The sequence below is a fragment of the Stenella coeruleoalba genome (genome assembly GCF_951394435.1).
Source record: "Stenella coeruleoalba genome assembly, chromosome: 1".
NCBI classification, from domain to species: Eukaryota; Metazoa; Chordata; class Mammalia; order Artiodactyla; family Delphinidae; genus Stenella; species Stenella coeruleoalba.
In genome coordinates, this window is record NC_137169.1 from 82,536,663 (window position 1) to 82,550,907 (window position 14,245).

The following is a 14,245-nucleotide window of genomic DNA, read 5'->3' on the forward strand; positions in this document are numbered from 1 at the left end:
TTGCACTATGAATCACGTGAATGAATTGCCTATTAAAAAAGCTTCAAAACAGAAAGAAAACATGAGGCATCTGCAATTTTGGATGCATAATTAAAGCTTATTTTTCTTTCTTGTTTCCAAATTTTAAATATAGGGCAAAATACAAATCATGAAAAACCTTAAAAATGGTCCTTTTAAATTATATTACAAATAAGATTTACCAGAATACTTCTAAATGATGAAAACACAAATACTAAGTACACAATAAATTACTGAGAGCTACGATGCCTTCATCTACTTCACAAATAAGCTGTATCTCTCTTACCATATTGCAAATATTTTGTAAGACTGAACTTCCTGCTTGGAAACAAGAGGAGACACAGGAAATACAAATCACTATTAGAATGAATGGGGAAAAGCTAAGGATTCTTCTTTTAAAGTTATTAAAAGGTAAATTCTACATTTAAAATAAAAAATAAGAGATGTTAAAAGATCCCAAGTTTATTCCAACGCACTTATTCTTATTATGCATAGGAAGTGGATAGATTTCATGCATTCAAACCTGCAGCAGCACAAATAAGATTATACCTCCCTGATCTAAAGTTATCACTCTGTATATGTTATTTTTTAATGGTTTGGTATGTTTGCAAAATGCATCTGACAGTTGCAAGATCTCCAAAGCAAGTCAGGTTACCACTGTTTTTTAAATGTAATTAGGAGGTTAAGACAAAATGATCACATTCCTGACAGCTTTCTGATCATAATATACAATAGTTTTTAAGTTTTCCTCTTTAATATAGAAGTCAAAATGTACCTTTGTAAGTTTTTTGAAAACATGAAAGTAGACAGCGTATCCAAGACATTCAGATTGCCACAAGATAGACATTCAAAAATGATTTCTACCTCCCCCTTGCCTTTCCAGGGTTTGAAAACAAAATTACCATTCAATGAAAGAATTAAATAAGCTCCAATTTGACATCAATTTTCCACGTTACTGAATATTTTTCATTTGGGTTATCAATGATATTTTTACATGGCCTCAACAATAAGATGGGGGGTGGTTTATTTAAAAACTTAAACTTACACCAAAGAAAACACAATTTTTAAAGTTTTCTAGCATCATGGAGTCCTACTGAAACAGAGTAAGTTCCCCAACAACAAAGTAAGTTTTAAAATTTCATCCAACAAAAAAGTAAAATCGTAACAATAATTCCAAGAGTAAAGACAGTCTTAGAGGGAAATAATACTCAAAAGATTGCTTTACCTCAAAGAAAAAAAGATCTATAAGGCAGCTGAGAGGCCACTTTCTTCAAGTCTGTTTCTGGAATGTGGACATCAACAGACACACTCCTTCCCCAGGACATCCTGACTGCACACAATAGCTACTGACAACAATTGAATGAACTGTGGTGCTATTTCCAAGCATGGAAATTTTACTATCTACAGACACAAATTTCCCTAACTTAAGTTAAATTGCACTTACAAACAATCTATTTTAAAACAAATTTGGTTACTAAGCATTTTTAAGAGGCACGACAGAAGCTATCCATTTTGAAGCCATCTACATTTTTTTCAGTGCTTGAAATACAGAAAAAAGAGAACCATGCAAACATGATTAATCTACATAAAAAGTAGGGAAGGCAGTTCTTAAGTATATGGACTATATTTTATTGACAAGGTTTTTATTTTCTCTTCCTGTCTCATCCCCTTGACACTTGCCCTTTACCCTCTCTACATGTGAGTATGTTCATTAATCACATCCTGTTCTTCACATCCAGAGTTCTCACACAAGCACCCTTTATCACAGTGCCAATCCCCACTCTAACCCCATTAATGCCCACCTGACCTTTGAGACTCAGGACAGGTAATCCCTTTGCCCAAAGAAGCCTTTTGTTTCCTTACTCAACCCATGGTGACTCACTTTTGTTAAACATTTTAATTCATATTACCTATCAGATTGACATTTAACACTGACAATCACTTCCTAGAATATGACACTTCTAAAATTCCATAACATCTTTCTCCAGATCATCTCCCTACTTCTTTAGTGTTTTTCAGGTTCCTCTATCTTCCCTCTGTCCCTGGGATCTCATACTCAGTCCTCTACTTAGTTTGTACACTCTGAGTTGGTGTCATCCTCTTGCATCACCACCCACAGACCAACAACACTCAAGTCCACGTGCTCAACTCCAAACTTCAACTTAATCCCTAACATTCAACCTGTCCTATGTTTCTTCAACAGCCATCCCCTCTCCTGTGACAAGCACATTCCACGACTACCACACCCCAGCTTCTGCCTTAAATCAGACTATTAACCCTCATCTAGCCCATTATTTCTAACAATCTCCTAACTGAACTTCCTAGTTCCAGTCACATTCTTCTCAATCTTTATATAATCTTCACCCTCAATCTTTATATAATGCAGCCTAGGATAACAGATTCTAACAATTTTTGGTGGCAAATCATTTCTTCAAAGGATAATGTCCCAATTCTTACTTCTTTTAGCACATGTAATATATATACACACACATATATATATACACATATACATACACATATATGATAAACTTATTTTCCAATTTTAGTTTCATTTTTCCACATTTGAAAATAAGGTCCCAATTAAGTCTTCTTTTTCTCCATTTGTCTCCCTCCTTTAAGTGGAATAACTACAAATGGCCATTTTCCAGCACCAACTGTCCTCAGATAACAAAGACTTTTTGTACCCTAATAACCTACTTCAAAAGAGCATACATTCTTTCAAAAACTCAAAAATTGTAAACCACAGTTGTTCAGTTCATTTCAGTTAGCATTTTTAGAGTGTTTCCTGCCAAATAAAGTTTTAATTTTTAAAAGAAAGAGAATTTTAGGTGTGATTCAGTGGGGATATTTAAATACCAAAGTGTATATAACTCCTACTGATACACATCATATAGATGCCAAGAGAGATGGTTCTATAACCATTATAAACGAAAATGTATCACCTGGATCCTTTTTGCCCATGCCAACCCACTGCTAATATTATCTTTCTTACCTTTCACTTTTGCAGCAAGCATTTCTGCAGCATTTTGAAGGTCAACAGAATTGAGGTTCTGATGTTTATTCATTACAGACTTTAAAACACGAAGAAGTTCGTCCAGACGTATATGAATGACTTCTTTAAAACAGTCTTAAGAAAAAAAAAATTTTTTTAATTTGTTAAATCAACCATTTTGAAGCACATTTCAGGTAGAAGCAGCGGCTCCACAACTTTTGCCTACTGTATGTTCACTTTTATTTTCACTACTGCAATTATATGCAATTTATTTAGCCTTCAAAAATCCATAATCATTTTAATTCATTAAAGATTTCAAAGTCACTCACAGTCATGGTCAACTTAGCACTACCTTTTTCAGTTTTCTCAGTCTAAATGTGCTCTCCAGATTTCCCTTGGGGCAACTTTACAAGTTTTTCCTGTCTTACAGTTTTTACTATAATATACTTTTTAATATATATGGTAACAGAGTTAAAGCCCTATAATGCCTGATATATTAACTAATATTAAATAGCACTTACATGTTAAGTTTCTATGTAAGAATTGACTCTTTGCATTAAGATATTAGAAATGAGCAACTCACAGGCATATATATAAGGACCACCACCTGACCTGCACATCTTTAAAACTGTGATATAATTTACATACAATAAAATGCATAGATCTTTATATGGTTCAATGAAATTCTCTACTTTTTAGAAAAATTGAAATAATTGCCAATGATGAAAAATTGGGGGATCATTACAAAAGCTCCAGATTTATGCCTACTCTTGAAAAATCAAAATCTGGTTATACCAGGCCCACATCCACCTTGGCCACAAGCAGCTGAAACAGAGCAGTACTGCTCTCTTAGGTGTGCTTCTTTCCCAGTCCCTACCTGCCTAGCCCTAGTCTGCTCTACCCATTTTACAGCAGCCCTGGTCAGAGGGACACAGACAATGTTTTATAACCCCTGGAAATAAGGTGACCATATAATTTATCTTCCAAACCAAAATACTCTAGCAAGAGAAAAGGTGGGTACTACTCATAATCATGCCAGCAAACAGGCATATCCCTGGATCACCATCCCAGGCAAACCAGAAAGTATAGTCATCCTAACCTGTAAAACCCCTGAAGTAGGGACTTCCCCAGTGGTCCAGTGGTAAAGAGTCCGCCTCCCAACGCAGGGGACGTGAGTTCAACTCCTGGTCGGGGAACTAAGATACCCACATGCCGTGGGGCAACTAAGCCCACACGCCACAACTACTGAGCCCGCATGCCACAACTACTGAGCCCGCGTGCCACAACTAGAGAGAAGCCCACATGCTGCAATGAAGAGCCCACACGCCACAATGAAGAGCCCACGTGCCGCAACAAAGACCCGACACAGCCAAAAACAAAGAAATAAATAATTTTTTAAAAAACCCTGAAGTAATCCTCAAAAGTTTGAAAAGACAACCACCTGAAATACAATACTCTGATGTAATGTTCACTTCTATAACCTTACACATAGCACTAGTGTTTAACAATAGCACATTTATTAAGTGCTTCCTATGTACCAGGCACTGTTAAAAGCACTTAAAACCTATTATCTCATTTAATTTTCACATCATTTCTATTAAGTAGATGATTTTTTAAATCTCCATCATACAGATGAGAAAGCTGAGGCAAACCTAAGTTTACCAAGTCAGAATTTGAACCCAGAGAGTATAATTCTAGAAGCTAAGCTCTTAATACTGTCTCCCTATTGAAAGAGCTTAAAAAACAATCAAAAACATTTCTTAAAAGAGTGTTTTAGGGCTTCCCTGGTGGCTCAGTGGTTGAGAGTCCGCCTGCTAGTGCAGGGGACGTGGGTTCGAGCCCTGGTCTGGGGGGATCCCACATGCCGCGGAGCAACTAGGCCCGTGGGCCACTACTGCTGAGCCTGCGCGTCTGGAGCCTGTGCTCTGCAACGAGAGGCCGCGATAGTGAGGGGCCCGCACACTGCGATGAAGGGTGGCCCCCGCTTGCCGCAGCTAGAGAAAGCCCTCGCGCAGAAATGAAGACCCAACACAGCAAAATAAATAAATTAATTAATTAATAAAACTCCTACCCCCAATATCAAAAAAAAAGAGTAAGATGCTGATTTAAATTAAAAAACAAATGTTTTATAATTATGCAATTTTTTCCAGAAATGTTAAAAGATAATCACTAGAAAAACTGTCTATAGGATAAAAAACAAAAACAAGTAATTCTATCATCTATCAAATATTCCATTCATTAACAGCATTATCAAGAGAGAGAAATAAGTAGTATACGAGAAGCAGGCAAGGTGAGTGCAAGGTGGGGAGCTGGGTATATTAGGGCAAAGAGTATCCCAGGAAGGGGTAAAGAAAGAATAGTTCAAGTAGTGATGGAAGGAGAGAGAATAGAGTGCCTTCAGGAAAAAATCCAACTCATTCATCCAAAAACTTTAATAATAGAAAAAGAAACACAGGCGATTAGGTGCTGGCTTAAGCAGCTTTGGAAGTAACTGGAGTCTATAAGATTAAAGGCAAAGGAAATGAACATAAGCACTGTACTCTAGTTGAGAAAGTGTTTTCAATGAAGATTCAGGTTAAAAATGTTGATATTGCTATACATGTATCCTGGAAGTGAATAACTAGGTAACCGGATGGTGGATGGTGGGAGCCAGGAATCTCACTGTTGGAATGGAAATTTACAAACAAGCAGGGAGAGGAGGCTATAATGATCCATGTGGTGATAGATTAGAGTTGGATACTTCTGTAAGAATTCGTATTTAGTTTATCATAGATATAGGTGGCTAGAAATATTTATAGATGTGTGTATATATACAGGTTAGTACACATACATATATTTCTTTTCTTCATCAGGTGAAAGGGCCTAAAAGAAATGATGCCCCAGTAGCAACAAACATACCTAGCACCCTGATCTTGGCTTCTAATACCATTCTCCAATAAAAGGAACCAGGGCTCCTTAGAGAAATGGCTGGTTCTAGGACTGTGTCAGAAAATACACAAGATGAGTTAGGAGCATCTTGTAATGCCAGAAAGTAAGCGCTTAAAAAAAAAAAACCCTCAAACTGAAGAGGGTATGCCAAGGGTGCACAGGAACCAACTGAAAGACCTCCCAATGGCCAAAGGTGGAAAAATTTGAGCAATAAATTTAAAAAGTGGCACTGGATTATAACTCAAAGTATAAAGTAAATATCCATGAGTACATATTGATACAAATAAACATCTGAATAAATTAATAAATGGAAGGAAAGAGACAACTCTCTTGTATAAAAGAATTCCTAATAATTTATATAGATATTTTGTCCTCAAGGAGGTGAAGCATGTGCACAGTGACTTCCTTCCAAAGAGTACAACATGGAAAGGGGGACGAAAAGATTAAACTAAACAAACTTGACAACTACTTCTTATGACAGGTGATCAAGGTCACCATTAACAGTGATAAATCATCTACTCTTGATAATGACATAAGAAATATGTCACTTTACATCTGTTAGCTTCTTCTCAGTATCCCATAACACCAGTCTAATCATGAGAAAAACATCAGACAAATTCTAATCAAGGCGCATCTGGGACTTCCCTGGTGGCGCAGTGGTTAAGAATCCACCTGCCAATGCAGGGGACATGGGTTCAAGCCCTGGTCTGGGAAGATCTCACATGCCGCGGTCACATGCCGTGGAGCAACTAAGTCCGGGCACCACAACTACTGAGCCCGCGCTCTGCAACAAGAGAAGCCACTGCACCACGACGAAGAGTAGCCCCTGCTCGCCACAACTAAAGGCCGCGCGCAACAACGAAAACCCAAGGCAGCCAAAAAAAAAAAAAAAAAGGCACATCCTACAGAATACCTGACCAGTACTCCTTAAAACTGTCAAGGTCATCAAAAATAAGGAAAGTTTGAGAAACTGTCATAACTAAGGAGAGCTTAAAGAGACACGACAATTAAATGTAATGATACAATTCTGGAAGGGAAAAAGGACATTAGAAACAATTTATGGAAATCTGAATAAACTATGGGCTTTAATTAATAATAATATATCATTATTATCAAATATTGGTTCATTAACTCTAACAGATGTACCATACTAATGTAAGATGTTAACAAATAGAGGAAACTGGGTGTAGGAGTATATGGGAACTCTGTACTATTTTCTCAATGTTACTGCAAATCTAAAACTGTTCTAAAAATAGTCTAATAAATGAAATAGAAATGGGCAAAAGATTTTAGAAATTTTATGTACTGTTGGAATTTTTCCCATAAACATATATTACTTTTATAATTTAAAAATTCATTTATAATTTTTTAATTCCTAAGGAAAATGTAAGCATGTAATTTCAAGAATTATCTTAATTAAATGATCACTATCTATTTTGTCTGTTTTATCACTGTGGATATTAGTTTGGTCGGTTTACTTAGCTGAGGCAATACAGCTTAGTGGTTGGTTAAAAGCGTAGTTTCTAGAAACAGATTGCCTGAATTTGAATTCCAACTCCATGGCTGATAAACCTTGGGCAAGTTACTTACCTCTCTGTGCCTCATCTATAAAAAAAAAAGAAGCTATTGGTAGCTACTTCATAGGGTTGTTGGACTAAATGAGTTAAAACACATAAAGCACTTGGAATAGTGACTGGAACACAGTAAGCCCTCCAGAAATGTTGGCAGCTATTGTTTTTAGTTTATACAGAAGTAGAAATAGGTTAACAACATAGACTAGGTCTGAAATAGAATCAAGTAGCTTCGAAATGAAAGAAACTTCTGGGACAATAATACAATTTGAATACCTATAAAAAATAATATAAATGTATTTTTTCCCAGTTTTGCATTGCAAAGTCTATCCTTTGTTTTATATATATATAGTGTATATATATATATATATATATATATATATATATATATATATATATATAACTAAATAAAGCTATTTTATGGTAATAGTTCTGCCTACTTGTCAAAACCAAGGCTGAATCTAATGTCATAACGAGTTGTGCTATACTCTTTCTGAAGCCTAATCTATGTTTGCCTTAAAAAAGAGAAAGGTGGAAATTCTCTGGTGGTCCAGTGGTTAGGACTCTGCGCTTTCACTGCTGGGAGCCAAGTTCAATCCCTGGTCAGGGAACTAAGATCCCGCACAGTGTGGTCAAAAAAAAAAAAAAAAGAGAGAGAGAGAAAGGAAAGCCAGTCATTTCTATCCCCTACTGATGTTTCACAATAAAATCTACAGATACTAACATACTTAGGAAATACTAAGTAAAAATACTTTGTCTTATTTTGAGGTCTCAAGACAAAAGAGCTTGATTTTTGTGTGCCAACAACATCAATATTCAAAATCAGGGTTGGATATTAAGCAAGAACTACAAAATACTAATGGTTTAAATGCCTAAATAAACCAAGTTAGTAAATTCTGGTCTTCTCAGAGGCAAGGAAATTAACTATGTGGAATAAACATATTTCAAAATTATTATAGTGTTTTTGTACGTTTTAAAAACATATTATTATACGTTTTTCAATGTTCCTAGTTTTAATTTCTAACACAGTAAATAGTAACAGATACAGCCCACAAAAACAAAAACTTTTCTGGGTTCTCAATAATTTTTAACAGCATAACGGGTCCTGAGGATTGCTGCTATAATTTTTCTTTAAAATCACTGTAGAACATTCCAATAATTGTCAACATAAATGTTTTACCAATATGAAATTCTTTTTTTCCTACAAGGAAGCCCTTATAAACAGATACTGAAGTTGTTTCAAAGCAAAATACTAGAAAACAATAACTGAGTTATTTAGTAAGAAATTTCAGAAGTATCTCAAATTACCCTATAAATAAGTCTAATTTCCTGTGATTCAACACATCTCTGAAGCCTATAAGTCAACAGAAACGAACAAGATGGCTAAATTTAACAAGCGTTAATTACAAAGATTCATAAATTCTCCTATGTATTTGAGTAGATGAGTCAACTACTAGGACATCAGTATATTCTGATAATACTTCAGCTGGGACTTTATAAAATAGCAAGCCCTTAATTACGCTTTACGAGTGGTAAAAATGTTCCAATGTTCTATTTTCTTATGGTAGAATAAAGCTACCTCAAATTATTTTTATGAAGCAAAAGCCTCATGAACTTTTTTTTTCAGAAAGCTTTAAATTTAGGCAGCTCCTTCACCAACACTAAATATCCCCACATCAACAGCAGCAGCAATGAACAAAGCAAAAGAGAGAGTAATTTTTCTTCCCTAATACAGAAGAAAGGTAAGTAGCTGATTGGTGTGGTAGAAAACAATAGATTTAAAGCAAGAAACCTGAATTCCAATGTTTGATCTGCCACTTGCTTGAAATGACCATAAACAAAACTCTCAGTTTCTCTGACCTCAGATTCATCATCAGTAAAACAGTTGTTGTGAATATCAAATAAATTAACAGAAATGAAACTGCTTTACAGTCTTAATATATGTAAGCTATTATTACTATTAAATCTGTAAACCATTCAAACTAAATACCTTTGAAAACAGAGTTGTCTCACACAGAATTACACTCAGTAACAAATTACAGTATGGTCCCACAATATTTTGGCTAACGAAAAAGAGACATTAAAGTTAAATTTCAATTTAATTTTATAGGTAAAGTCTAAATTAGTAAATTACTTAGAAATAAAATCATAATTAAGAGTGTATTTTACAAAAATATTTCTATACCTATCAAGTTATAGTACTTAGTCATATAATTACCAGGTAATTTTTAAGTTTTATAGTAGTCACGTTGTAAATGTAATAATTCAATTTATACCACAAAGGTATTATATATGCAAATATTATAATGTTCAACCAGTCTTAACACCAGCTATATAGAAGAGTAAAACTCCTGTATCCCAATGTTTGCTTGTTTATCTACCATCCCTATATGGTAATCTGAATTTTAATTTATTGTTTCATTCATTTGTGCCATTTATTTTCTGCTTCATTCAGCTTATCAAGTGAGAACAGATTAGCCAGTTCCACTTTTTGGTTCTCATGCATTAACACAATACCACAGTGTTTATATTGCAAACACTTCATGGAAATGCTTATGTAAATAAATGAAAAAACTACGGTGTTTTTCCTTGATTTAAAAAAAACTGACAATAATTTTTAAAATCAGTCTTGTTAATTCAGCTTAACCCCTCTGGGAAAGCAATGAAAACAAGAAGGAAGGAAAAAGTTTCAGAACTTATCACTAGGAAACTCACTTCTTTTTTTCTGTAATGACTCCTGAATTTACAGGATAAAATGAAGCCTAAAGTGCAGCTTTCGTTATCCAGCCACTTGGGGATTGTAAAAATAATAATAGCTGACATTTTAAAACACTTATTCTATGAGCTTTATATAAATGAATTATGAACTTATTTAATTTTCACAACTCAATAATGTAGGTACTATTATCTCCTTTTAGCAGACGTGAAACTGAGGCAGAGAATATAAGTAATTGGCCCAGGGCTATATACAAACAGTGGCAGAATGAGGATTCCACCTCAGGGTTCTGGCTCTAGAACTTTAACATGGTTAAAGAAGTTATAGCTTAATGACAGGTATACTCTGCAATCTGTGATTTAACAGGCTTTAACTTCCAATCAAATATACCAGTTAACTACTGTAAATGGTAACATTATGTAAGCCATTCTAGGTAAGTGCAGAAGAGGAAAGCTATCTCCTAAGAGCTGGCACATGTGTAATAAATGAGCTACCTGGATTTCATACTTCATTCCTCAAGGATTCATTTTGTACCTTCTAGGCACTAAGCCATAAACTACTAACATTCATATTAGCTTTTCCTAAACGGTAACCATTGGAAATCACTTCTAGAGAGGTTTACTTCTAAAAAAACATAGCAGGAGGACATATCTGAGACTAGCAACTTAATGTTTCCAATATTTCACAAAATATCTTGCACACTATAGAGGGTGAAAGTTAAGTAATAGTCAACAATGGTAAAATTAATACTCACTGGAATTTGCCTAAATAAATTTACACATCCTCCTGTATATTCATTTACTCTGGAAAAAAACTGGGGTAATCCACAAGACAGGATTTCAATTAAGATTTTGAAAATTTATACAGAACTTCCCTCTCACAACAGAACATAATATTTAATGCCATTAAAATTTTTACATAATTCCTTCTTTCAATAAAATTTGCTTTAGAAAGTTAATATACCACTTCTGACTATAGTTCTGTCAAATTTAGGACCCAGAATTCATCAAAAGCTATCACTTAAGAGATCAGTTACCTTTTTACAAATTAAAAGTGATACACTCAAATTAGAAATCATTTTTAATAATGAGAGAACTAGTTTATCTAAAACTGATGATAAAGTTTAATCTTCCTTTCTAGCCTATTTAAAAAACAAAACAGAAAAACAAGCCGCCACTGTCACAACAGTAAACTTTTATTAAAATCCATTTAAAAAATAGTGTTACATAATCAAAAAGCTACAAGAAGTATTAGACTAACTGCCAATTTTTCTTCAAATATATGTTATAACGGCAATGGACACTGCCAAGCATTGAGTACCAGACAAATTAAGCAATTTGCACTACTCTTTCTAGCTGAATTAAAAGCCTTGCACTTTTCAAATTCCCAGATTTTGAACTTCCACGCACGGTGTTCCACCTGGGAATGGGAAGGTATGTCACAAAGAGAGAGTTTAAGATTACTGTATAAACTAGAAGAACATTTATGAATGTGTTCTTTGGAATTCAGAACACATTATTCCTCAGAGGGGCAACCATAAACCTGAACTCGTACTTAGACTGCACATACATTAATCTGCAGTGTTATATTTAAATACAAAGGACATATGCATAATTGCGTGCCTTCAGCATTTTAACATAAGATGAAAATTTTGCCCTGTAATTATTCATAATGCACCTTAATGACACAAGATGGAGATCTAAAACTTCAAATTCCACATCTGCTACTTATATAAGACTACAGGGTAACCTCCTCCTGGAAATAAGTAGTAGACAGAGAATCAACAAACTATCACTAAAAAAAAACAAACAAACAAAAAAAAAAACAATCACTTACCCTATCTAAGTAAGCATGTTCATAGTCCTCTGATCTCCCTCATTAAGCTCTCCACTTTTTGTAAATAAAAACAGTAGAGGAATTCCTTGGTGGCACAGTGGTTAAGAATCTGCCTGGGGGCACAGGTTCGGGCCCTGGTCCGGGAAGATCCCACATGCCACGGAGCAACTAAGCTGGTGTGCCACAACTACTGAGCCTGTGCTCTAGAGCCCACGAGCCACAACTACTGAAGCCCGCGCACCTAGAGCCTGTGCTCTGCAACAAGAGAAGCCACTGCAATGAGAAGCTCACGCACCGCAATGAGGAGCAGCCCCCACTCGCCCCAACTAGAGAAAGCCGGTGTGCAGCAACGAAGACCCAATGCAGCCAAAATAATTAATTAATTAAAAGAAAAAAAAAAACAGTAGAGACAGTGCATACATATCTTAACTCTGTTGGGGGCAAAGAGTTCTTTGGCAGACACTAATTTTCTCTAATCAGTTCATCAACACCTACTGCAATACGAGCTTCACATTCTCACTTGGGAAAATTTCATAAACCCACACTTAAGAAACTTATCATAAAACTCACATTAAAAAATCCTACAGGGCTTCCCTGGTGGCGCAGTAGTTGAGGGTCCGCCTGCCGATGCAGGGGACGTGTGTTTGTGCCCCGGTCCGGGAAGATCCCACGTGCCATGGAGCGGCTGGGCCCGTGGGCTATGGCCGCTGGGCCTGCGCGTCTGGAGCCTGTGCTCCACGGCGGGAGAGGCCACAACGGTGAGAGGCCCGCGTGCCGAATAAAAAAAAAAAAAAAAATCCTACAGACTGGTGGGAGGCGAATGTCCTCTAAAATGCATTACATAGTTTGAAAACAAATACTTAGCTGTTTTCTTCAGCCTTGAATTGTCAATATTCCGAACAACGTAGAATTTCCAACTCTAATCAATTTTTGGATCACAGAATTATAAAATCGATAGCATCTGGTGTAAGTGCCTCATTCTTAACAAATTATTAAATGACTTAAGCCATATTCCAAAACTAGTTGATAGCAGAACTAGGCCTAGAACCTAGATTGTGTGATTCTCTTTCCTGAGCTCTTTCTGCCATTCCTTACTACCAATCTCACCAATTTGTATAAAATGCTTGGAAAGTGATCTGCTAGTTCAAATCAAAGAATGGCATGAAAGCTAACATTCCAAAGGCAATTTGAGGGAGATTCCAAGAATTCCTATGTCTAGGTAAAATTTTCTTTAATTTGCTCCAATAACAACTTTTTCTAGGTTTCCTTTTCATGCTATACAAATCAAAAATACTTATAGCTCAAAAATTCATCTCAATATTCTTGAGATTGATAAATGCCAAATGTCTATACCATCACTGTCTGATAGAAATCTCTGTTAATGATGGTAATTTTTATAACTTCACCATCCAAAATGGTAGCCACTAACCAGAGGTGGCAAATAAGCACTTGAAACGTGGTACTGCAACTGAGCTGCATTTTAAATTTTAATTAAATTTAAATAGCCATATGTCTAGAGGCTACCATATTGGATAGTGCAGGTAGAGATAAACCCCACGGAAAACAGAATTGGTTAATGAAATAATGGAAACTGAGCAGTGTTTTTATAGTACCTGCCACGTGAAGCAGCTGAGATAGCAAGAAAAGAACACACCATTCTGCATTCATGACCTCTGGGTTCCAAATGAAACCACTATTTATCAGCAATAAGAGGTTGATGAAATCACATAATCTAAATTATACATACAACTCATCTGTGAAACAGGTCTAAAAGTACCTGCCTTTGTGGGGACTGCATGATTAAATACCGTTTGTATGTAAAAGTACTCTGTAAAATGTGAAGCACCATATACAATTATATGTCATCTCTGTAACTAGTTTAGGAAAGGGAAATGTGGCTATAAACCTATCACAAAGCTATTAACCTAAGCCTAGTCTCAACAACATGATTTAACACTTGAAGCAGTAGTCAAGTGATTTTATACACCATTGCCTCATGACAGGTAAAGTACATAGAGAAAATGGTATTCAGATAACATCAAAAGGTGATTAGTATACCCACAGTCTATATTCTTAAAAGTTAACTTTTTAGCTTTTTAACAGCCAACTGACATGAATTGAAAAGTAACAAACAATACCAAAAATTTGGTTTCTTTCTTTTAAGGAGGCAAAAGACAAAATACG

At 35.5% G+C, this 14,245-nt stretch overlaps 1 protein-coding gene across 7 annotated transcripts in view; it reads right to left on the reverse strand.

Annotated features, from left to right (window-relative positions):
• ARHGAP29 (Rho GTPase activating protein 29) overlaps window positions 1–14,245 on the reverse strand; it is an 82,552-nt gene that overhangs the window by 43,267 nt on the left and 25,040 nt on the right. For all 7 annotated transcript variants that reach the window (XM_079913554.1, XM_079913549.1, XM_079913548.1 and 4 more), the window contains one exon: window positions 3,011–3,145. In XM_079913554.1, coding sequence (XP_079769680.1) covers window positions 3,011–3,145 — 135 coding nt within the window. The remainder of the gene's footprint in view (window positions 1–3,010; window positions 3,146–14,245) is intronic.